Source organism: Oncorhynchus nerka, linkage group LG7, assembly GCF_034236695.1.
Source record: "Oncorhynchus nerka isolate Pitt River linkage group LG7, Oner_Uvic_2.0, whole genome shotgun sequence".
Lineage (NCBI taxonomy): Eukaryota > Metazoa > Chordata > Actinopteri > Salmoniformes > Salmonidae > Oncorhynchus > Oncorhynchus nerka.
In genome coordinates, this window is record NC_088402.1 from 26,616,995 (window position 1) to 26,643,831 (window position 26,837).

The 26,837-nt window shown below is 40.7% G+C and overlaps 1 protein-coding gene across 1 annotated transcript; it reads left to right on the forward strand.

The window, feature by feature from the left end:
- LOC115131389 (eyes absent homolog 3-like) lies at positions 1–26,810 on the forward strand. The gene is given in 20 exon segments (XM_065020365.1): positions 1–107; positions 8,073–8,176; positions 10,944–11,040; positions 11,745–11,794; positions 12,163–12,260; positions 15,098–15,181; positions 15,491–15,560; positions 16,326–16,435; positions 16,766–16,906; positions 17,459–17,535; positions 19,705–19,885; positions 20,841–20,980; positions 21,416–21,499; positions 21,660–21,808; positions 21,980–22,140; positions 22,662–22,679; positions 22,682–22,775; positions 22,910–23,031; positions 23,223–23,323; positions 23,518–26,810. Coding segments are annotated over 18 exon segments (1,821 nt in total). The 5' UTR covers positions 1–107; positions 8,073–8,176; positions 10,944–10,980; the 3' UTR covers positions 23,599–26,810.
- The last annotated feature ends 27 nt before the right edge of the window (positions 26,811–26,837 follow it).

A 26,837-nucleotide genomic window follows, 5' to 3' on the forward strand; every position in this document is an offset into this window, starting at 1 on the left:
GTAACATGAATAATCAAAACTTCCTGCTAAATAGTGGTCGAACAGACAAAGCGGTGTGGATTCAGTACGAAGATATTCGACTAAAGCAAAAATACATTACACCAATGGTAAGGTTAAGTTTGACTAACTCCAATGTAGACCCACGGGCGATAACGATTTCTAACTTTGGAAGGGAAGTTCCAACACGTTGCGGTAATACTCCGTTAGCTAGTATAGCATCATGAGAGCGTTGGCTATAGTTAGCTAAAAACAATGCAGTTTGCTATGCGCTAGTTAACGCTTTCTAGTTAGCTATGTTCCCGGTACTCAGCTAATTGCAATATATAAAACCATATCTATAGATTTTCAATTCCTCCTAGTTTGCTAAAATGAAAAGTCCGTTGGATAAGTAACGTAGTAATTTGGCTAACTTAGCTAGACATCGTATTTGCTAGCAATAACTGGACTTCACCTTCACAAGCTGTCCTTGACTCTACAAATGTAGAATGTTCTAGTAAGCGTGCCATCGCTAGCAACACTTACTCGTGTATACAGTTCCTGGATAAAGATGAATAGAAATTAGGAACCAGTGTTGGATTCAGTGTTGAGCGTGGAGCAGTTAACGTTAGCACACCTGTTTTGGGCATGCTAATTACTTATTAGTACCCCCCACTCACTTGTATAGAATTTAACTTGGATTTGCCTTGGAGGCAAAATTGGCTAGCTATTTTACGCTTATCATTCAAAACGTATTGAAATGACAGTCTAAAGTCAGCCTCAGACACCCACCTCCATAGCTGCGGTTAGCAAGGCTAGTATTTACACACTAAAAGCAGCTACCACCAGATGTCATAATTATCTTGTAAAAAAACGGAATAGTCCGCAGGAAGCCTGAAGTTAAATACATTTAAATGTATTCTGCCTGTTGTCCGTAGTGTTGGTCCTTGTGCAGGGGGATTGAGAAAAACAAATTAAACGGACATTCCAAACGTGGGTCTATTGTAGACCCACTTCCTCTCTGCTTACCTAGCTATATCTGGGGAAGAGTAGCTTGGGGATTCTAATATACTAAACCTCATGTCAAAATCCTACACGTGCGCCATACCTGCCTGCACACGTAAAAGCAAGAACTTGTGTGGGACTTTTATTTTGACATGTCCATGAGATAACAGAAACTGCATGGGTCTACAACAAACTCACGTTTGTTCCATTTAGATGTTTTTTCTCAAATTCCCTCGACAGAGTACGTTGAAATTAAATTTTCCGGCGGACTAATGTTTTTTTTTTGTAAGCTAACGTTAATTCCCAGGAACGCTACTAGTAACGTTAGTGTGTAAATACTAGTTGTTAAAATCAGATAGCTACCGCCACCACAGATAATGGCATGCTGCCAGCTTGTCATTGGTTTTTACCTGCGTTAGCTAGCTACTACTATGAAGGTCAAAGCTTATAATTGAGTTTTATTTTATTTATTTATTTATTTCACCTTTATTTAACCAGGTAATCACGTTTGGCAGTGATTACAGCTGTAAGTCTTTCTAGGTAAACTTCTGAGCTTTGCATTCTTGGATTGTACAGTATTTGCACATTATTCTTTAACAAATTCTTCAAACTCTCAAGTTGGTTGTTGATCATCGCTAGACGGCCAATATTTTTTTAAAGTCTTGCCATAGATTTCAAGACTATGTCGTGTCTTTACTATCATTAGATTGAAGACTTAGTTTTTATCAAAGATTCTCTGTAATTAGTATTATGCGATCAAACTGATTAATCATGTAACCGTAATTAACTAGGAAGTCGGGGCACCAAGGAAAATATTCAGATTACAAAGTTATCATTTCCTAAAATAACTTTTCAGATATTTTCATGTCTGATCCATAGTCTTCTGATGAATGAATTATTTACTTTACCTCACGTTAGTCTTATTCCAAATGTCGTAAATGGTTGGTTATCTGCACGAACCCAGTCTTCACTATGAGTCATCCATACATCAATTGTCTTAAATCATGTATTTATTACTAAGTAATTCACAGAAATGCATAAACAAACAAGGTAAATATGTTTTCAAGAAATGATAGGGGAATGTGTCCTAGTGGGCTAAACATACATCGTGGCTTGGTGGACAAAAGGGGGAGCCAGCTGAGAAGTCACTACAGAGTGATAATTATAACAATTGAAATGCTAATCCTTTGCTCACTCGGGAACAATTTCAATCAATACATATTTACGCTCAGTGCGTCGTCTTGATCGCAGTTGAAAAGTTTGTTTCTGTTGGAGAGTTTCGTCCTCTCGCTCTCTAGTTCAGATTGACATTCATTCATTTGTTATAGAATGGATGTTTCGGTGGTTGTCGTTCTTCGCGTTCAATGATACCGAATTCCTAGCTTCAGACTAGTAATTAATATCAAAGACTTGTTCTTATTCTGTTGGTATCGATAGTCTAAGAGTTTAACCACGCGGTATGGTTAAAAGATTCAGCAATGGTCTGCAACCTTTGTACTCCCGTGATTGAGAGAAACATGGTCTGGTAATAATTTCTCAAGGTTGGGTTTTATTTGGAATTGCAGAAAGGGGGCTGGGCTGTCCCTGGATGCCTGACCCTAACTGGGCTCAGGGGCGGTCCTCTGATTTAGGTCTCAAAAGGGAATTGGAGTTTCCTTCATTAAACAGTCCAACATCACATTGTAAAATTGTGTAAACAGTATCATACTCACTCATTCATCTTCTACAACAATTAGATGTAAACCTCATATCTGAGGCTATTATATAAACAGCGTTATGGTAATGTGGCCACACCGTCTCCCATGATCTTCCACAAGTTGTAACAAACGGACCAGTTCGTAGCTGGATTCTTCACCGATCTATTATACCTTTTCCGGAACATGAAATTTGTTCGGACCTCAAGTTCTGTGAGGTGGAAGAAATTCCTTTGTTCTCTCTGAAAATTCACTCTCTTATACTGTGTGGCCATGAAGCAGGGTCTTCTCCTCTGGAATTTACGACCTTCCTCTGACCACAGCAGCCTAGTTGAAGGAGGCAGGGAGAGGGGGATGGTGCTTGCTGTACCCAAAGAGGGCAACGTCATGACAACTATTTAATAAAAAAATTGTAACTAGGCCACTCAGGAACATTCAACGTTGTCTTGGTAAGCAACTCCAATGTAGATTTAGCCTTGTTTTAGGTTATTGTCCTGCTGAAAGGTGAATTTGTCTCCCAGTGTCTGGTGGAAAGCAGACTGAACCACGTTTTCCTCTAGGATTTTGCCTGTGCTTAGCTTCTTTTTTTTTATCTTAAACTCCCAGGTCCTTGCCAATGACAAGCATACCCGTAACATGATGCAGCCGCCACCATGCTTGAAAGTATGAAGAGTGGTTCTCGTGATGTATTGAATTTACCCCAAACATAACACTTTGTAATCAGGACATAAATGTAATTTCTTTGCCATATTTTTTTCATGTTTACTTTGGTTCCTTATTGCAAACAGAATGCAGAATTTATTTATATTTTTTTCTGTACAGGCTTCCATTTCACTTTGTAATTTAAGTTAGTATTGTGGAGTAACTACAATATTGTTGATCCATCCTCAGTCTTTTCCTATCACAGCAATTAAACTCTGTTTTAAAGTCACCATTGGTCTCATGGTGAAATCCTTGTGGTTTCCTTCCTCTCTGGCAACTGAGACATTTTTGTAGTGACTGGGTTGAGTGATACACCATTCAATGTGTAATTATTAACTTCACCATGCTCAAAGGGTTATTCAATGTTCAACTCCCTGGTCTTTGTGGTTGCATTAGTTTGCAATTCATAGCTCCACTGAGGGACCATACAGAGATGAGTTAAACACTATTACACACAGTGATAGTGAACTTATTTATGCTTGCCATAACAAAGGGGTAAAATACTTTTATAGACATTTCAGCTTTTTATTTCTAATTCATTTGTAAAAATTCCTAATCATAATTCCACTTTGACATTATGGTTTATTGTGTGTAGGCCAGTGACACAACTTGGAAAACGTCAAGGGGTGTGAATACTTTCTGAAGGCACTGTAGGGCCGGTTTTCCTGGACAAAGATTAAGTCAAATCAGCACAGTGCTCCTGTAAATGTCACAATGTCTTATTAGAGGAGGCAATAATAACAGTAAGATCATTATACACACAATGTTTGCTTATCAAGACAATACTCATAGGCAGCACAGAGACATCCCAATTTTAATAAAGTTACATTTTCATTGTTGGACATAAGACTAAAAACGCCAGGAAAAAAATGTATTTTAACTTGAGAAATCTGAGCCCAAGTATCATATACAAATGTAAGCAAAGCTTGAAATTATTTTCTTTTAGCCCAACATTTGTATTTGTAATTATGTTCTTGCCCCGTGACTATCCGCTCAACAAAGAAATCTACCCACAGCTGAATCTAGTTAATGATATCTGAAGTAGACTACAGTATAGCCTATTTAAAAATAATAATAATAATAAATAAATAAATAAAGATTCATACCTCAGTGTCTGTGGAGCAGGTAGGCTTGCTTCATTGTTTTGCATAAAGCATACTACAGTGCCTGTGTGTGTTGTGATTCAGCTGGCTAGAAGTTTAGTGACGGTTCTGAGAACTGGAAACACCATAGGGTAACATCAGCTGATCACTGTGTACAGTATAGCAGGTTACCTATGTCTACAGCAGGTGCCGTGAGTAGCTCGAGCTTTTGTATGGTTGTCAGGACAACCGAGATTGCATTGGGTTCACAATAGTCTCTCTCACAAGCCAGATCTTAACACTATGAGATTATAAAGGCCAGATTCATAATATGCCTATATTCAATAGAAAATGCCAGGGCTGTTTGCAAATCTTTAAACCATCAGATTAAATTCGTATTAAAAATTTTAGAAGTTTACACTGCACTGCGAATGACAGGGATATTTTTGACTTTTTATTTAGTCAAAGGTGCCCTCATTTGAATTCTTCAGCTTTGCCTTTTGATCTTAGTACTACTGGGCAGTTCTAGCATTGTAGATGTTACATTTGCATGCAATATCACAACTTTACTGTCTCAGAATGCACAAAATATAAAATGTAACTTTTAATGTGTGTCTATAGTACCCCTTGGGGGGAGTGTACAGTGCATTCAGAAAGTATTCAGACCCCTTGACTTTTTCTACATTTTGTTATGTTACAGCCTTATTTTAGGGTTGCAAAGTGTCTGAAACTTTACAGTAAATTTCCAGAATTTCTCCATGGGAAGTTAAGCCTGAGAATTTTGCTTGAATTCATCAAAAAAGTTAGCTTATAACAGTGCATTTTTTTGTGGGATGCACAAGGCAATTTTAAGTCTTGTGGCATATTTTGGTTAAACTATCCCCAATTCAATGGAATTGCAACCCTATGCATGCACAGTGCATTCTTCCATCACGTGTACAGCTGATGCTCAAGATTTTTCACAGTAATGAGATACTATTGAGCCCACACTACTACACTGTCTGAGCCAAGGACTACATGCTTTCTGGTAAGTTTTGATTACAATACTGGGTAGGGTGAATATATTTTGTATGACATACATTATTTTTTTTGTTAACTAGGAAATAGTAGCCTACAGCAAAGTGTGTTTTAAATCATTTCTAACTTGTTTACAATTTCTTCTAGTTAGTTTTTGCTACCATGTGGGTTTTAGCTTGCTTGAGCCTGCTCACTAGGTGTTAAGTCACCTGTTTCCATGTTTAATTTTAAAACATGTATCTTACAAAAGCTGTTTAATCTATTTATCTTTACATGGAATTGTATTTTGTAACTTTTTTTTTTCTCTTTTTCTAATCTTTACAGGGAAATGCCACGGGCACTATCTGATGTATGGATACATTTCACTGCAGCTAATGTAGAAGGAATAGCTGTATAAATGTGAAAATACTTTGCCAAATCCTATGTGAAGAATGCAACAAAAGTGCAGAATCATCTGGCCAAGTGCATAAAGTTCCCTCACAACAAGCAACCTCTGACAAAAGTCCCTCTACCTCTATTTGAGGTGAAAATAATGATTCAGACACCTTATCGATAGCAACAGCTCATGGTCCTCCTGGAATCAGGAGTTGTTTTATTCAATGGAGGAACGTAGTTAGAGAAATGCTGATATGAATGTCTTGCTCGAGTTGTATATGCAACTGGTTCACCTCTGATGCTCACAGGCAATGTGTATTGGAAGAGATTTCTGAATGTTCTTCAACCAGCATGCACCCTCCAACCAGACATGCTTTATCTACTCATTTGCTGGATGTTCAAGTAAAGGTCAAGCAAATCATAGAGAAAGCAGACTGTATTGCAATCATCTCTGATGGGTGGTCGAATGTTCGTGGGCACTGAACAATTAACTACATCTCCACCCCTCAACCAGTATTCTACAAGGGCACAGACACACCGGTCTCTACATTGCAGATGAGCTGAAGGCAGTCATCAATGACCTTGGACCATAGAAGGTATTTGCACTGGTGACAGACAATGCTGCTAACATGAAGGCTGCTTGGTCTGAAGTGGAGGAGACCTACCCTCATGTCACACCCATTGGCTGTGCTGCTCATGCGTTGAATCTGCTCCTCAAGGACATCATGGCACTGAAAACAATAGAAACACTACAAGAGAGACAAGGAAATGGTTAGGTATGTGAAGGGTCATCAAGTTATAGCAGCAATCTACCTCGCCAAGCTTAGTGAGAAGAATAAGAGTATCACATTGGATTTGCCCAGCAACACCTGTTGGGTTGGTGTTGTCTTCATGTTTTACAGTCTCCTGGAGGGGAAGGAGTCTCTGCAAGAAATGACCATATCACAGTCTGCCGATATGGACAGCCCCATCAAGAGGATCCTCCAGGATGATGTATTTTGGGGGAGAGTGGTAAGCAGCCTGAAACCTATAGCAGTAGCCATTGCACGGATTGAGGGAGACAATGGCATCCTGTCTGATGTTCAAACTCTGCTTGCAGATGTAAAAGAAGAAATCCGTACTGCCCTGCCCACTTCACTGTTGCTCCAAGCAGAGGAAACTGCAGTTCTGAAATGCATCAAAAAGCATGAAGGCTTCTGCCTGAAGCCCATACACGCTGCAGCGTACATGTTGAACCCCAAGTATGCTGGCAAGTGCATCCAGTCTGGTTCAGAAATCAAGGCCTATGGTGTCATCACTACCGTGTCTCGCCACCTTGGCCTGGATGAGGGCAAGATTCTCGGCAGTCTTACGAGGTACACTTCCAAGCAAGGGCTTTGGGATGGAGATGCAATATGCCACCTGATGGAAGGGACTTTGTGGATCAGAGACTCTTTCGCCTGTTGCCTCCATCATCCTCCAAATCCCACCGATATCAGCCGCCTCAGAGCGCAACTGGTCCACACCAGAGCACACAACAGGCTGACCAATACAAGGGTTGAAAAATTGGTGGCCATCCAGGGAAATTTGAGGCTTTTTGAGCCTGACAACAAACCATCCTCAACAAGGTTGGAAAGTCATAGTGAAGATGAGGCCTCAGTCTGATGTTCAAGAGTTTGACATTGAGGAGGTCTAGAAGACATGGACGCCTGAGAGGAAGACAACAAGCTTTAGTTTCTAGACTATTAGTTTATGTTGAAATGTATGTATGTTGAAAACGGTTTTGAGAGATGCGATGAATCATTGGGGATTGTTCAATATTCCCTTTTGTTCAGTGAAATCATCCCATGTGAAGAGTCAACTCGTTTAAAGGTTCAATGTGTAACTAAATCGATTATTTGGGAAGGATTTAATCATTTGCAATGGTCTACTTAGGTTTATGTTTCTGTCTCCATATGATATGGTAAATATTTTTTTAAAGCATTTACATTTAAATGGTGTTAATATTAATTTGCATATATTCCCATTAATTCCCACGGAAAGTTTCCACCTCTGAATATTCCCAAAAATGTGCAATCCTAGCCTTATTAAATTGCCCTCCCCCCTCAATTTACACACACTACCCCATAAGGACAAAGCAAAAGCAAGTTTTTAGAAATGTTTCCACTTGTTGCATTTTTTTACCCCCATTTTTCTCCCCAATTTCGATCTTCTCATCGCTGCAACTCCCGAACGGGCTCAGGAGGCAAATGTCGAGTCACGCGTCCTCCGAAACATGACCTGGTGGATTCAGGGATCAAGTGTAGCTGGAGCTGAGCCTGGTTTAACCTGGATGCCACTATAGAGGTGAAAGGAACACCACACACTTTCCCCCCCTTCTCACTTTTGCTAGCACATTGTAGAACAGATGTCCACAGCCAGAAAGTGTACATTGTAATAATGTGCAGTGTAGCCCAAAGTTATTGCTTTTGTTGTGTTGAACTTGACAGTAACACGTGTGAGTGAGAGGGGGGATTATCTTTTTGTTTATTTATTTTTTTACTCAGTGAATGTTATTTTTGCACACATGTAGTCTTGTGCACTTAATCGATGTATATAGTGGCCACTATAATAGAGCAAAAATAGAATGCCTGTTTCATTCTATTTCTACTTAAGATGTCCTTTTCTCCAAGTGCAATATTTATGTATTCTATTATAAAGGCTGTCATGGCTAACTGCAATATTAGTGTATAGTTTTTTTTTCTCAAGACGTCAGTGTCATTTGCAGTAAAGACGAGACAACAAATAACATTGGATTGCTTTCTTTACATTTTTTTAGCTGTGAGTTAGGTTCACGTCAACCACTCTTACACCCAAGCTGATCATGTAGATCATTTTCTTTGTTTTAATTAGTTAACCTGCATTTCCTCCTAAGCAGGGATTTTTTTTTGTATGTTTCAGTGGGGGGAGGGAAAGTGTCACCTTTTTGGGCCCTTACCAGTTTGCATCCCTGATGCAAGGCACCACAACCTAAATAGGGTTTTTCTTCTCGTTTTGATATATCCAAATTAACCTTAACCAATTGAAGGTAAACACCAGGGTTCCCCAACTTGTGGGCTGAATTTGGTTATGGTTTTATTTCGAACCCAAAATGTTCTGAGCAATTTAAAAACAAAAATCAATTTAATTGTTGGACATAAGACTGTGAAAACAACATACGTTCAGTGCAGTGGAGTGTCCACTTACACCCTTAGCTCTTGCCCCTTCCTTTCCACAAATATGCACTTCAGTACTCTTCCATCACCCAGGATTTCTCTGCATATCACATAACTTCTTATCAGTCAGGAGAGACCTTGAGTTATAGGGAGTACACATTACTGCAGGCCACTAAATAATTACTTCTCATACACAAAGAGCTTGAATTTATCATTGAAATTGATAAGGATATATAAAATAATTTAAATTAATCTCTAAGGATATATAAAGACAATTATTCATACGAAGAATGCTATAAAACTGATTTATAATCTGACACAAATATTTCCCCAAAAATATATATAATTTTTCTGATACTGTTTGCATACAAAATATGCAAATGATACAAGTACTAATCCACTTTTCAGGACACTGGATGAAGTCCGTATGTTTTGGGTCACTTTAATTAGAAAAATACACTCCCAGGACTATTTTAAAAGATCGTTGATAGAAAGATAAGTGTCTATCTGAAATTAAGAACAGTACTGCTACATATGAGAAATACATTTTAGTGTGAATTTTCTACGCGTATCTTAGCTAAAACACATTTTCAATGTCAACAATTGCTTCAGTAAAAGTCTGAAAAATACATCTCAGAACAAGCGCACACAATGTGGTGAATGCAGAAGCTTCTGAAGCTATGAGCCATCAATATCAACACTTAGATGTTTTGGATATCAATGCTGAAAATGGATGGGCCTACTGACAATGAAAAGAGAAACCAATTGTAGAATATATGAACTTGACAAAAGTTAGCTTTACAGAGAAAGTTGCAAGATGATCTGACGTAAGCTGCATGGTGTACAAAAATGGTTCCTAAAAAATATGTAGTGGTCCGTTTTACTAGGAAGAGTTGTGTAAATGTTTTTGGGACACGTGCCTCGATTTATGTCTAATTCAGGTGGCTGGCATCCTGTTCATGTGCACGGTTTTCTTTAACAAGTGTCTGATAAATTCGGTCAGGTGGGAAATTCTAAAATACTATTTTCTCCCTTCTCTTACATTTACATTTAAGTCATTTAGCAGACGCTCTTATCCAGAGCGACTTACAAATTGGTGCGTTCACCTTAAGACATCCAGTGGAACAGCCACTTTACAATAGTGCATCTAAATCTTTTAAGGGGGTGAGAAGGATTACTTTATCCTATCCTAGGTATTCCTGAAAGAGGTGGGGTTTCAGGTGTCTCCGGAAGGTGGTGATTGACTCCGCTGTCCTGGCGTTGTGAGGGAGTTTGTTCCACCATTGGGGGGCCAGAGCAGCGAACAGTTTTGACTGGGCTGCGCGGGAACTGTACTTCCTCAGTGGTAGGGAGGCGAGCAGGCCAGAGGTGGATGAACGCAGTGCCCTTGTTTGGGTGTAGGGCCTGATCAGAGCCTGGAGGTACTGAGGTGCCGTTCCCCTCACAGCTCCGTAGGCAAGCTCTTCCCGCAAATGCCAGTTAGATCAGGGCTCTATGGCCAGGGCACACCGAGAGGAGGCTATAAAGTGGGCGGCAGGTGGCTGAAAATGAGGTTAGATCTTATCCAGCTATTGATACGACAGCTTGCACCTGAACACCTAATGCCGCTCATATAATCCGCAGAGAATACATTTCCTCAAATGTAGGCTAGCTCATGTAAGGAGGCACGCTCCCCTTAATCCAACTGTAAACACCGGAGTGGTGGGGCCACGGTGCACGTGCCTCACCTGCCATTAGGCCGACCGTGCATCACTTCTTCCCCAGTAGGCCACACCCTGCCTCACTGTTGATCAACTCCTACGATAGTAGGGTGGGCGGGGGCACCCGGAGATGTGTCAGGGGGGAGGGGATCATAGCTGGCTACTTAAACCAGTGGTCCTGTCCACTCACCCTGGGCATACTGTGTTTGTGTGAAGCAGTGTCCGGACAGCCTCCCCAGACGAAGAGAGTGAAGAAATGTCAGGAGGACCTGGCTCAGCAGACATGGATGACTTGCAGGACCTGCCTGAACTGCCGGTGAGTTGAGTCTCAAGACATTCATCTTAAAGGAATTTCATGTTTTTTCATGGGTATCTGAGTTATTGGCGTTCAAGCAGGCAGAAATCCTGCCGGTATGACGTAGCACCGTGATAAGGTCTCACTACACTGACAGATAATAGGAATATTACTTTTGGATCAAGAAAACATCTATCATACATGTCAGATTTCAATACAGGCCAATGTCATAACTCGGGAGGATATCTCCTCGAATGAGCCATTGATCATATTTTTACTACATTCCTACCTCAAGAAAGGTGTAATTTAACGGAGGGTCTAGCACATTTTTCCAATTAGTCTGCCTCTTTAGTCCAGTGCGCATTGCATGGTGCCGTTGCCAGAGATATTATAGAGATATTATAGAAAGGAGATCCAATGATTGAAGGAATATGTCGAAACGTGCCTATTTTCCTCAAGTACGTAATGTCACGATTCCAAATCTATACAATACTACAGATAGCAAGTTAATTATCTCACATCTCGGAAAAGATTTGTAATATACTTCTTGTTGACAGAATTTGTGGCAATGTTGGGTTTTTAAGTAGATTTCCCTTTAACATCACTTCACAACTTGCCAGACACTAAAGTTGACACTACCTGATTGACTGTCGTAATTTGTTTCTAAGGGTTTTAAGACTTAAAGAACGGTGAACATGTCATTCATGTGTGTTTTACTTTCACAGATCAAGAAGGCAAGGCATGAGCTCAACGTTGGACTGGATAAAGAGCCACGGTCAGTTTGTTTATTTCTAACATGCTTTTTAACATGGCCCATTTTGTCTCTAGAAAAAAATGGATAAATGAGATCTATGTTCTGATAATAGGTGACTGAAAGAGCAGACATTTGAGAGGGTCTGTCAGCTTTTTCAGCATTCTCACATATATTAGAAGATCATTTTGTGATTGTTTCCCGTTGTGGGTTGTACAGTGGTGTTTGTTCTTATTAATGGCCTTTCAAAGAATCTATATGGTGGCTAGACTGATAAATGTATTACTGAATAGTTTGATGGTTCAGTTTGACTTTTCTCTCATTAGCACAGGTAGTGCTGTCGGTGGGTAGTAAATAGGCTTGTGATATTTGATAAATGGATGTTTTTTTAGGGGATTGGGTGGTGATGACCAGAGCCCCCCTACTCTCTTGGGCTCAGGAGATCAGGACGACTCCTTCTCCTCCTTGTCTAATGCCCAGCTTGATGGAGGTGAGTTGAATAAATGAAAGCCTGAGAAATAAATGGCTCTAAAAAAAGGCTAATCTATTGCCTATGGGCCTAAAATGTACTTTTTTAAAAATCCACCAGCCCCTGTGGCAGGTAGATTACGAAGTCTACCAGCAACTCACATATTGGATGACCGTGATTTGCTTAATTTAATTTTTGGTGACCTGAGTCTTTTAACCAAAATATCAGAGACAAAATGTTCAGCTGCCCCTATAAGAGTCCTGAGTGCGAGTGACTTGGGATCTGACTAGGGCGTCTCTTCGTTATTGGTTGAAGCAGCAGACTCAAACTAACGTTGAAAAACAACCGACCTTGTGAAAAAGTGTAAATAGCCAAGAAACACGAGGACAAAGTCTCACTTTGTGGACTTTAGAGTAAATTAGACTTTTATTGCTGTGCACAGTGCCTCAAAATGAATCTATCAGCACTGCACTTCACTGACAGGCAGTGGTGTTGCTGCGTGAGGTGGGATATGGGATTCCTATTTCTTTGTGCGATTAGCTATGAAACAAAACAGCAGACATACTTTGAAAATAGCTACTGCCCAATTTTTCTAACTCACGTGCTCATTAGAGGTCGACCGCTTATGATTTTCGACCGATACCAATTTTATTGGCGGACCAAATAAAAAAGCTGATGCCAATTTTACTATATATATTTGTAATAATGACAATTACAACAATACTGAATGAACAATGAACACTTTTATTTGAACTTAATACAATACATAAAGAATATCAATTTAGTCTCAAATAAATAATGAAATGTGTTCAATTTGGTTTAAATAATGCAGAAACAGTGTTGTAAAAGTGCAATATGTTCCATGTAAAAAAGCTAAAGTTCTGAGCAAGAAACTTAAACATGAGAACTTATGAAAGCTGGTGGTTCCTTTTAACATGAGTCTTCAATATTCACAGATAAGAAGTTTTAGGTTGTAGTTATTATAGGACTATTTCTCTATACCATTTGTATTTCATATACCTTTGACTATTGGATGTTCTTATAGGTACTTGACTATTGCCAGCCAAATCTCGGAAGGTGATAGGCTTGAAGTCGGCCATGTGCCTCAATCATTTCTAAGAGCTGCTGGCAAACGCATTAAAGTGCTGTTTGAATGCATGCTTACGAGCCTGCTGCTGCCTACCACCGCTCAGTCAGACAGCTCTATCAAATATCAAATCATAGACATGATTATAATATAATAAACACAGAAATACGAGGCTTGGGTCATTAATATGGTCAAATCCAGAAACTATAATTTCAAAAACTAAACGTTTATTCTTTCAAGGAAATACGCAACCGTTCCGTATTTTATCGAACGGGTGGCAACCCTAAGTCTAGATATTGCTGTTACATTTCACAACCTTCAAGTCATGTCATAATTATGTAAAATTCTGGCTAATTAATTACGGTCTTTGTTAGGAAGAAATTGTCTTCACACAGTTCGCAACGAGCCAGGCAGCTCAACTGCTGCATATACCCTGACTCTGCTTGCAATGAACACAAGAGAAGTGACACAATTTCCCTAGTTAATATTGCCTGCTAACATTAATTTATTTTAATTACATATGCAGGTTTAACAAAATATACGTGTGTATTGATTTTAAGAAAGGTATTGATGTTTATGGTTAGGTACATTTGTGCAACGATTGTGCTTTTTTCGCAAATCCGCTTTTGTTAAATCATCACCCTTTTGGCGAAGTTGAAATAGGCTGTGATTCGATGATAAATTAACAGGCACCACATTGATTATATGCAACGCAGGACAAGCTAGTTAACCTAGTAATATCATCAACCATGTGTAGTTAACTAGTGATTATGAAGATTGATTGATAGTTAACCTAGTAATATCATCAACCATGTGTAGTTTACTAGTGATTATGTGAAGATTGATTGATTGTTTTTTTATAAGCTAAGTTTAATGCTAGCTAGCAACTTACCTTGGCTTCTTGTAGCCACAAGATCCTTTTGATGCTGCACACGCGTAACAGGTGGTCAGCCTGCCACGCAGTCTCCTCGTAGATTGCAATGTAATCGGCCATAATCGGCGTCCAAAAAGGCCAATTACCGATTTGTTATGAACTTGAAATCGGCCCTAATTAATCAGTCAACCTCTAGTGCTCATACTTGACTTTTGAATATTTTCACATTTGCGAATGCACTGCTCTCACTGTAGAGCCCTGCAAATTGACCACCCGCCAAAGTAGCTGGTGAAATAGACATTCTTACCCGCAAATACCTAAATCTACCCACATTTGGTAGGTGTTCATTTTATGCCCATTGTGTTTATTTATCCGTTATTTTACCAGGTAAGTTGACTGAGAACACGTTCTCATTTGCAGCAACGATGAATGAGCCAATGATGAATGAGCCAATTGTAAATTGGGGATTATTAGGTGACCGTGATGGTTTGAGGGCCAGATTGGGAATTTAGCCAGGACACCGTGTTTAACACCCCTACTCTTACGATGAGTACCATGGGATCTTTAATGACCCCAGAGAGTCAGGACAACCATTTAACGTCCCATCCGAAAGACTGCACCCTACACAGGGCAGTGGGGCATTGGGATATTTTTTTAGACCAGAGGAAAGAGTGCCTCCTACTGGCCCTCCAACACCACTTCCAGCAGCATCTGGTCTCCCATCCTGGAACTGCCCAGGACCAACCCTGCTAGCCAGCAGTGATATGCAGGGTGATATGCTGCTGGCATGTGTGTGGGCATATAAGGAATAGATGGAACTTGTAGATGGCGTTAGTGAACATAAGTGGTAGTTCACTCATTGGTGTAGATGGTTGACTGTTGTCTTTTTGATTTCAGGGAGCAGGGACCAGTCTGGTTCAGACAGAGGAGGAGCAGGGCCTCAGGCTTGTGACGAGTCCATGAACCCCTACACACACACTGGTATGAGCACAACATCCTACACAGGGTTTCCCAAACTCTGTCCTGGGGACCCCAAGGGGTGCACCTTTTGGGTTTTGCCCTAGCACTACACAGCTGATTTCAAATCCTCAAGCTTTGATTATTTGAATCAGCTGTGTAGTGCTAGGGCAAAACCCAAAAGGTGGAAACCGCTGCCCTGCACACGCCGGTTCGAGCACAACACTCCTTGGGTCTACACAAGCTTTTCATTTGTCATAGTGATGTTTTTTGTCATGTTTTGTAAAACGTGTTTAAGCTGAGGCTTGCCTACCATTGTTCATGTTTTTCCAGCGGTGACCTGCGAAGAGCTCACCATGACAACAGCCTCTGAATATAACTCTCACATCTACCATGGAAGCAGGTGAGTATTGTCTGCTGTCATAGGTTATTCAGTGTTTTCTGGTCCTGGAGACCCAAAGGGGTGCATTTCTTTTTTAAATTGCTAGCACTAACACACCGGATTCAAAAAAACAAATCTTAGGCTTGATAAGGAGTTGATGCTTTACGTCAAGTGTGTTAGGGATAGGACAAAAATGTGTACATCTTTGGGTTCCCAGGACCAGGATTGGGAAACACTGGGTTACTTGTATGTTGGGACTTGCATGACAGTTCAATTCAAACTTTATTGTTCCCGCAGGGAAATGCTTTGTGCAGCCAGAAGTAATCAGTGTGTGATGACTTCTAGTTCTACTGTATAAATGTTAATGTAAGAATATGTCTGTGGAAACTCTATACATTAAAAAGTTCTGGTCAGGACCCATATTTATCAAGTGTCTCAAAGTAGAAGTGCTGATCTAGGATCTGGTCCGCCCTGTCCATAATAATCTGAACTATTATGATCTAAAATGTCAAACTGATCCTAGATCAGCAATATTTATCTGAGACACTTGATAAATGGGGGCCCAGGACCATATTCTCAATGCGTCTCAGGGTATGAGTTCTGCTCTAGGATCAGTTTGGCTTTTTAAATCATCATGCATCAGATTACATGGACAGGGCGGACCTGATCCTAGATCAGCACTTATACGCTGAGACGTTTGATCAATGCGGGCCCAGCTCTCCACTGCATGCTATTTGGAAGAGAGTTTTCCTCCAGTAGTTCTCACAGTCCCCGTCTGTCCCACAGCCCAGCCGTCACGTCGTACAGCAGCCAGGTGGCCTTCCCTCCTCTAACCCAGTCCACTGTGTACACCGCCTTCCCCCAGGCAGGACAGACCTACGGCCTCCCACCATTCGGTCAGTCCTTGATCTTTCTCACTCTCTCACACACACAAACACTATTCACCTCCCTGGTCTTCTCCTAACATCACCTGCACAATAACCCAACACTACGCTTCTGTTCGTTCATTATTACGCTTGTTACGCTACGTCAAGCTTTTGCACTGATTCAATTGCCCTAAAATTTCCAATAATTTTCACTCCTTTGACTGAAAGGTCTTTCTTTAACTCTTTTCCTTCTCTACATCTTTTTTAAATTTCCTTTTACAACTCCCTCTCCTACCTTTTGCTCTCTCTCTCTCTCTCTCTCTCTCTCTCTCTCTCTCTCTCTGTCCATCCCTCCCTCAGGTGCTATGTGGCCAGGCGTTAAGACAGAGACAGGGCTGCCTGATGCAGTGCCTTCTGTTGGCCAGCCTGAGTTTCTCAGCTTCAGCTCTGCATATACCTCAACCCAGCCAGGCCAGGTGCACTATTCATACCCCAGCCAAGGCAAGCCATCGCCATCTATCAATCTCACCACCCTGACTCACATCATATAACCTAACGTAGCAGATGTAGACAGACGCCTGAGACGATTCCCTACTTCTATTATTCAGCGCAAATGGAAGTTAGGTTGAAAATACTGTGTTCCTGAAAACCGGAAACATCCGCTTTCTGTCAACGCTAATAAGGGTTTACCTCATAATAATATGCTTGATTCACACTACAGGACCAAACTGAGCCAACCTGTGCTGGGCTGGCCTGGCCTGGTTACGCATCCACAATATTTGCTCTAACTGTTCTGGAAAAGGCAATGTGGAAGAAAAATATCCAACCCAGCACATTACGGTTCTGAACAGTCCCATAGTGCAAGTCAGGCACAAGCTTACTGGACAAGGAAATCGGTGCTATGATTTATGCAGATGTGTTTTTGCACTTTTCACTACTACGGTTACTGCGCTCACTGGCGTGAATGATCTATTCATTGAAATGGATTGAGAGGAAGTATTAATTCTTGTCTGCGTTTTTCCAATGTTTTGAGGTGTCTGTTTTCTCTGCCAGGCTCCAGTTTCACTACATCCAGTGTGTACACTAACATCCCCTCAGCTACCACGGCTACACCTACAGTGACTCACCAGGTAAGGACTGGCTAGCTTTGACCAGGGAAATTAGGGCCTCAAAAAGCAACAAAAATGAATCTGAAAGGTCTCTGTTAGGGCTGTGGGGGTCATGAAATTTTGGCAGCTGGTTATTGTCATGCAAAAGTCTGCTGGTCTAATAGTAATTTACCATTAATTAACATAAACATGTTTAGCATCTCAAGGCTCCACTCATCGAAGCAGCATACAAGCCACTAATATGTGCCTTTTTTGAACATCTACATTTAATATACACCATCACATTTAATATACACCATCACAATACATTCATTATTAAAAAATGAAAAATACATTTTATTTTAGGTGGTCTAAAGAAAAATGGTGAGGTTTTTTTCAGAACAGAATGAGTTGGCCTTATTGTATGTTATCTGACTACACTGTGCCATAGGCTGTAGGCTTGTTAATTTAGCTGACCAGATATGCTTATAAGTCCAGTGCCACTATTATATATTATAATTTTTTTATTTCGCCTTTATTTAACTAGGCAAGTCAGTTGAGAACAAATTCTTATTTACAATGATGGCCTAGGAACAGTGGGTTAACTGCCTTGTTCATGGGGCAGAACGACAGATGTTTACCTTGTCGGCTCAGGGATTCGATCCAGCAACCTTTCGGTTACTAGTCCAACGCTCTAACCACTAGGCTACCTTTTATAGTATGAATCATATAATTGAACTTAGCTAAATAAAATAGAACAGATTTTTTTCCGGAGCGAGAGCGTAAAAGTGCTGAGCGTAAAAGTGAGAATTTGAAACCGTTCCTATATGCTAGATGTAGAGTTTATTTGTATTAATTTTGGGGGGCTACTTTAATCATAAATGATACAAACATTAGAAGGCCTTAGAAATACAAAGATATTTGAGCTGCATGAAAAAAAGTTTGCGCTCTGTTCCTTGCCTCAGGTTGCACACACTGTTCTCTCATTAAGTGATCATATTTTCACCCATCAGACTATTCTCAATTTAATCTTGTCTTTACCCATATGTAAAATATATTTAGATTTAGAATGGCCTATTTATCAAATGGGCAGGAACAGGGTCAAGACACAAAAGACATGTCATCCTTATGCACTGGAATAGAGAATGGAGGCCACTTTCCCCTACTGTATGTTTTGTTCACTCGTTCCAGCAGCTATCCAGTGCTTAATTTGAGAAACCAAGTGAAATCTGTTCAGGGACATCGATAGTAACATGTTTTCACAAAACATTTTTCATTAAACTGTTGACAGCCTCTGCGCTTGAGATAGGAATGAAGTAGATGGAAACTCAAGAGTGGTGAGATATTCTCTAAAAATCCCTATTACTAAGCTATTCAAAATCTTAAACAAATTCACTATAAGTGTAGGCTAAATCAGAATTTGTTTAATGTAGGCTAGACCATGTACCAAAGATATCAGTATTTAAAATAAATAAATAAATGTTTTTCTGCCATGTGTATTATTCATTGGTTATGTATTGTATAACGGCCCTTGGGGCTTGGGCTTATATAGGCCTATGCTTATTAGTAAGCTGTAATATGCGTATGGGTATTTTTGAATGAACCGTCTCCTTAGAAAGCGCTATCCCATTTTTTGAGTTGTTAGGCCTTGAAACAACATTCAGAATGGCCATGTTCTACTCCGTTTCAACCTATTGTTGAACTTCTTTCTTTGAATTTATCAATCAAAATGGTGAGTTTTTGATGTGATTTTTCCATTGCATTTGCATTGTCAGTGGTTAGAGGGACAATAGAGCCCTGAGTAGCAGGCCATTAGGACCTGAAGATCGTTAGCCAGTTGGATAGGCTACTGCTAAGGCATGTCCAGAGTGCATAAGAGGAGATTACCGTGACTCAACTTTCATGTAGAATTTTACTGCGGTCATGACTGCCGGTGTGGCGCTAATATGGTCACTGCAACTGCCCTAGTCTCTGTAGCAAAACGTCACTGGAGCATATGTAAAGTTACAACCTACGGCAAAACTAAAATCTCTACACAGAGACTTCAGTGTGGTGCAGGGTCAAGGCACAATGCATTTACGGAGTATGTCTAATGGAGTATGGCTGCCTCACAGCTGCCATACTTTTGACCAGAGCCCTGTGGGACACAGCCTGTAAATCCATCCTTGATTGTTTCATGTCCATTTTGTGTATGTGTCTCTCATGCTGCAGGAGTTCAGCAGCTATAACTCTCTGGGCCAGGCCCAGTTCCCTCAGTACTACGCCCCGCCTCCTAGCTACTTGCTCGCCGGCCAGCCCAATAGCGAAGGGAATGGATCCAGTGTGGGTGTGGCTGGCTATCCAGCCATCAAGACGGAGGGCAGTGCCTCCGCTGGACTGCCCAGCACTACAGGTACTTCAGCCTTACCTCCTAACAATAGCTAGTACCGTCTTACCTAGGGTTGCAAAGCTACCGGTAGTTTACAAAAGTTAACGTTATTTTGGTAATTAACAGAATCAATAGCTATCTATGGTAACTTTGGTAATTTATACTTGAATAACGTTTAACAAATGTATTCTTATATAGTATCCATTGTTTATCAGTGTCCATTAGTTTTTCTAGTAGATAGGCCAATATGAATCTAGAGAACATATCCTAATTAATGAAGAAAAAAAACATCTAATCAACAATTTCATTATTTTCAACTAACTCTGCAACTCTTCCATTGATTGACGTTTTTCACAACTGCCACCAGTTTGACACCAAAACATTGACGACTAATACATATTAAAATAAATGGGTGGGGAAAAATATAAAGGATATTAAACACCAATGGTTTATATTTAGGATCATGTTTTACAGCTTTGTCATTATATTTTGTTAAAATCATCTTGTTTAATTAAAATAGTTTACATGTGATGAGGCCACATAGAGGGCCAGAGATCATTAGACACCTGTAAAAACCTGAAGTACCCAAAAGGGCCATTAGATTTATTGTGATAGATTACATAAAATCCTTGAAAGAGGCCAACATTCTGGTAGTTTACTGGTAAACCTTGAAAGTTTCCAGTAATATACCCTCCCTTTGCAACCCTAGTCTTACCGTATGACCATGCAGGTATCTATAGGTACTTCTGATAACTCCCATTATCGGTGTCACAATGCCTTACCGGATGAATGTCAGTTCCATGTTTAGAATATAGCTGGATGGATAACACTGGGATCCAGTAGTTAATGTGTTATCAACATTGCTTTGATTACGGGCTTGTTAGTCCATTTAGGCTGAGGTGTTCAACATGGGAGATTGTGTCAGTGCTCAACTGAATTGTCAGCTATCAATCCACAACCTGTCTGCCCTCTCCCTCAGACGCATCTCCACGTGAGAACCTCCTGACCGGAGTGGCCCTCCCGGCAGGCGTGGAGGCAGGGAGGAGGAACCCTGCTGGCAAGGCCAAGGGGAAGGCCAAGAAATCAGTCAGCAACCAGCCCACTGACAACGACCTTGAGGTAACTATAGGACCCACATGAACAGAGATGCACAACCACTTACTCACTCATTCACATACAAATTTACCAGCTACTCAGATGAGGTTATTTTTAAAGTAACTTTCCAGTGAAAATCTCCCTTTTTAAAAGTTGTCTAACTCGTACCCAAATAATGTTGTTGACTCATCCTATCTTCGTATGTGGCCAAAGCATACATTTACATTAAAAAAATTAAAACCCACCTCAGACTGTTTCAAAATGCAGTCATTCATATACAGACTTACAAATTAACCAGCTACTCAGGTGGCTGGTTCTTTTAATTGTCTTTGTTATTTATGTATCTGCTCTACAACATGTCATTTCGTTTTTACATGTTCATGTAATTTTATAAATGGAATAATTTCTGATTAATCCCACTCTTTAGTTACTGACTCATTCCTCTCCCGTCTCTTTCAGAGAATCTTTCTCTGGGATCTGGATGAGACGATCATCATTTTCCACTCTCTGCTCACCGGCTCCTTCGCTCAGAAGTTTGGCAAGGTGTGTCTTTAGGAATGAAGAAACATTGGGGAAATCGCAACTATCATGTTTTGCGCTGTAATCTATTATTTTACACGTCTGTATAATAGAATGAATTTCTCTGATGTGGTAAGATTTCTATTGAAATGAATATAACCTCTGTCCTGTTGGGGTTGTGTAGGACCCTGCCACAGTACTGAACCTGGGTCTTCAGATGGAGGAGCTGATCTTTGAGCTGGCAGACACACACCTGTTTTTCAATGACCTGGAGGAGTGTGACCAGGTCCATGTTGAAGACATGGCTTCTGATGACAATGGACAGGATCTGAGGTATGGACATGTCTTCAGTTATGATGCTGCTGGAAACAACCAGTAAATACAAAAGGCCATACTATTTAGCTAAATAGTGATGATTTGTGATGCTCATATCAGGAGACGGTAGAGACTCAGTGACCCTAATTTCCTCGCTCGCCACATACAATCCTCTCATCCTCCTCTCAGCACCTATAACTTCCTGGCGGACGGCTTCTACAGCCCCAGTGGTGGAGGGGCCCCAGGGGCCACTACTGGAGTCCAGGGTGGAGTGGAGTGGATGAGGAAACTGGCCTTCCGCTACCGCCGTCTAAAGGACCTCTACAACGGATACAAATGCAATGTGGGAGGTGAGATGTGTGACAACTGTGTTTGTCTTCAAATTTGGACTAATCACCAGACTGTGACTTACTGGGAAACCCTTAGGGCACGGTGTCCAAGCACTGATGACATCTGAATATTAATATCCGCAATATTACTTTGAGACGTTAAAAGTTGATGCATTGTTCAAATAAAAACGGTATGCTTTTGTGTACTCTTGCCGTGTCATAGTTTCGCCTGGGAGGAATATTCCTGTTTGTGCACAGCCATTTTTTTTGTGTGCAGCATCCTAGAATGTAGAATCTAACCAGACATTGATATAACAGCCAGATCTAAAGCCAGATACCAATAGATGGAAAAAGAATAGGGTCGACGATGGGGAGGTTGTAAATGTGTTCCTGCGCCATCTCCTGGTTGCTGTGGTAATAACCTCTAAATGCCCTGCTCTGATGGTATTGTTTTTATATACGGCATCAATGCAAGAAATTAGTGATGCTATATTTGTTTTCTTCCTGGTAATAACACATCTAACGCCTCTGCTCTCCTCCAGGCCTGCTGAGTCCCATGAAGAGGAGCTGCTCCTTCGACTGCAGTCTGAGATGGAAAATGTGACGGACGCCTGGCTCAGTACGGCACTCAAATCCTTGCTGCTCATCCAGTCCAGGTCAGCACAGTGAGTTTGACATTTTAGACAATCTTTGTTCTTATTTTATAGTGTAATTTGATGCGGGGGGGGGGGGGGGGTTGTAGTGGAGTTTATTGTGGCCTTACTCACTGTGTGTGCATCCGTGTCCACAGAGGTAAGTGTATGAATGTCCTGGTGACGACCACCCAGCTGGTGCCTGCTCTGGCCAAGGTGCTGCTCTACGGCCTGGGGGACGTCTTCCCCATAGAGAACATCTACAGTGCCACCAAGATAGGTAAACTAAACCACTAACACACAGACCTTAACCCATGTTCTCCATAGCCGTGGGGTTTAAAGGATTTGTATTTGATCCAAGGTGGATGAAATCGATTAAATCCAGCATTTGAGTATCTCAGCTGAAAGTCAATCTACTAGTGTGAGTCCTTGTGACTATTTACTTATGATTTTGCTGTGGTCTTTCTGTAGGGAAAGAGAGCTGCTTTGAGCGCATTGTCTCTCGCTTTGGGAAGAAGGTGACCTATGTGGTGGTAGGAGATGGCCGTGATGAGGAATTTGCAGCAAAACGGGTAGGCCTATGTGCATTTGGGTATCGGCTGCATATTACAAGGTATTAAGACTGAACAAACAGCCGGCAATAATTCTTCTGTGTTGCATACAGTATGTCAAGTACTTCTGGTATTCACCATTTACACTCAACACTGCAGTAAATTAGTCTTGGTGTATTGATTTGACTGTTGGTATCTCTGCTCTGTTTTTGCAGCACAACATGCCTTTCTGGCGTATCTCCACCCACGGGGACCTAGTATCCCTGCACCAAGCTCTGGAGCTAGACTTCTTGTAGAGCGCAAGGGATAGAGGTCTGACACAGAGGGAAACAGTCAGTCACACCACTGTTCGCTTGTGGAGTGACTTATTTTCTTTATTATTATTAGGTACTTGGCTCCACCCCAGCCCTCTGAAATACACACACACACACACACCTGCTGGCCCTAGTGAGTTAATCTTGCCCCAGTGTGATGGCCATGGACTGAACTGAGGTGGACTTGGGGATGGCAGTGGTTGGGAAGCAGACTGGACAGATATACTCTCTGATGCAGGGCTCCTGCCCAGCAGCACTCTCCCTATGGCAGCTATCCTGGCACTGGGGCACAGCAGTCAGAGAGGACACAACTAAAGGGAAGAAGACAAACCTCTGGCTCCACAACTCACAGGCTGTTGTTCCTCTGGGTTCATCCCAAATGACACCCTATTCCCTATGCAGTGCACTACTTTTGACTAAGTAGTGACTATATATGGAAAAGGGTGCCATTTGGGATGCACACTGTCTCTCATTCGTGGATTGACCAAAGCAAAGGTCTGCAGCACTGTCGGGCATCACGGACGGACGCTTTGGATTGTTTTAGAGCCCTCGGTGGCTATACATGAAAGGATAATGTCACAAAATGAATTATTTTTCTAATTTTGGGGTTATTTTGCACTCATTCCAAAGCTTGAAAACAGAATTCAATGTTACTGAGGCAGCATTGATTGGGGTTGGGAATTGTTTTAGTTTTTCTAAGCATATGATGAGATTGCTACTTAGGAATGACCTTCAATTGCCTTCTGGATGTAACCTTTCTACTAGTTATACTCTAGTACTGACAATGTCCTCCATGGAGATAGAATGTTGTGCTCATTATAAAACCACCCTTCTCTCAGCTGTCCCGACCTCTCCACTGTGTCAAACTTCAACAGCCTAACAGTCTTCTGTGGTCTTTTTACATAAACTGATGTGTGGCAAAGACAATGACTCAATGAAGAACCTAGCCTGTATTTCACTGCATGATATCTATGGACCCCAGGTTGCTGTATATTATTACCCAAGATAAGCCAAACCAGGCCTTTCTGTAAATTAACTTTAAAAGACTAAGGATGGGCCTTCAAAACAATGTGTCATTTCTTCAGCATTGTGCTGAAGTTCAATGTGTGTACATGTATAAATAACCTTTTAGAAGCTGTCCCCACTGGGCTAACTGTTCCTCAGAGCACAGCCCTAAGTGTCCTTGAATTCCTGCAAAGGGACTTAAACTTGACAAATAGCATTTAAAAGCAGTTTGCTGAAAGGAATGGCACAATCCAATCACATGTTGTTTAAGATACAGTGCAATTATTGTTGTTGTTTAATACTGGAAATGATGTTAGACCAAGTCACAGGAGGTTTGTCTGGTCAATCTGGTCCTGATTTACCTCACATGGCAGATATTTTCCATCAAAGATCAACTGCTTGAGTCATTGATAAATGGAAATGTGTGTAGGTCGCAATTGTAAAATCAATCTTTAGCTGATTTGCATGGTGCGAGTCACACAACCCCAGATACCATTATTTCAATGTGGTGGGTAACTTACCAAAAATATGTGTTGATTTATTTCCCAAGTGTTTCCCACAGTTTCCAAATACCACAGATGTTCCTATCGTCACATTTTGAATAGAGAAACAGCAGCATACAAAGATATGTCCCCAAGTTGGTAATTCATCTGTGAACTAGCTGGGGTGCCCAAAAAATATACAGCCGCTGTCTGTTTGCAGTGTAGTCAGTCGATCTACCCTCATCATTATACATAGGGGGGGGGAACAGGGATGACCGTGCAATACATTTCTGGTCAGTGGTAAGGGTATGCCTGTTATTAACTGGTCTATATTTCAAGGGACATTTTGTTGCCCCATGTAGCTAGCTGGTCAAGAGAGGTGGTTAGAGGGTTGATATTATTAAACCCTGGTCTGTGTGAGATTATGACTAAACAATACTGAGCCTGAAGAAGATTTGGCAATTTGACACACCCCTGCAGCTTGACCGTTAAGAATGTGTTCTCTGTCTTTGTTTGCATCTTTCTAGAGGGTCTTGTACATATTTGTATTGTGCCTTTTTAGCCATCTATATTGTATATGAATATATCATCTCTAAGGGAAATACTTAAATTGTGTTAAATGCATTTATCAAACATGGTTGTTGTTACACTTTAGTTTGTGTTATTTTACTCATCTTTTTTTTTACCGTCATTAATCGATGCTGAAATCTTTTATTTGTAACTCAGTAGCACTGAAAAGCTTACTGTATGTGAATAATGTCTTTTTTCCTTTTGAATAAGTTTTATTTTCTTGTTTTGATTGTCCTGCCGATGACAAATGTTACAGCGGAAATTCTCTCCTTTTAAAGACGATTCGCAGCTTTGTTCACCAAGTCATCGCATCCTTCTCTTTGTTGAAAACTGAATCCCAATGCTGTCATGTAGCATTTCTGAGTCGCTGTGACTGGCTTTTACCGCTTAGACAATCAAATCTGTATCACATGGTACTTTGAATGGTGTATGTTCTCCTAAAACAGTACATGTTACTACCTAATGGAGTTGAGAGGAAATGGATGCATTGTAAAATGATGAATTACATCCTTTAGAATGGAAGGGTGTCATGGACATGTCATTTTGTGAAGTTGACACACATTTGGAAGTCAACATACCAAAATCCCTTTTATTGTTTTGTTTTTTATTGTTGAACTGTTCATTAGATCATCTTTCGTTTTGTTTGCCTTTCACCCTTTTGATTGGTATGATTTAGTTTGTTTTATCTTAGGTGTTTACGGTGCATGTATTTCTATCAGTGATGGTTTCTGATTTAAAGTACTCTGTTGCTAAACAAGTTGATTGTTTAAAAAAAAGCTGTGTCTGCTTTTTACATTTCCCTTGGATTTGTGTTGAAGACTAAGAACTATGTGCATTTTGACAAGTCTCGGTTGGCTGTCATGTAGTGATTTACATTTCAAATGCAAGGAGCTATGAAGGCACAGCTTTGTAGAGACATATCTGGCTCAACTTGATCATGTTATTTCTTGAATACTCAGCTAGTGTGACTATCTTCTGTAGAAAAAAAGCCTTGACGATAAAACATGTAAGGGACGTGATTTCCCACCCCACTTCTTTTGTCTGGGACCAGAACACTGTTGAAGGCCCAATAAGGTTGTCCTGTGTATAATAACACTCAAGGCAATTGTAAATACAAATAAAATGACTTTGAAAGTGCCTGGTTTTCATTGTCTTTGTACATTT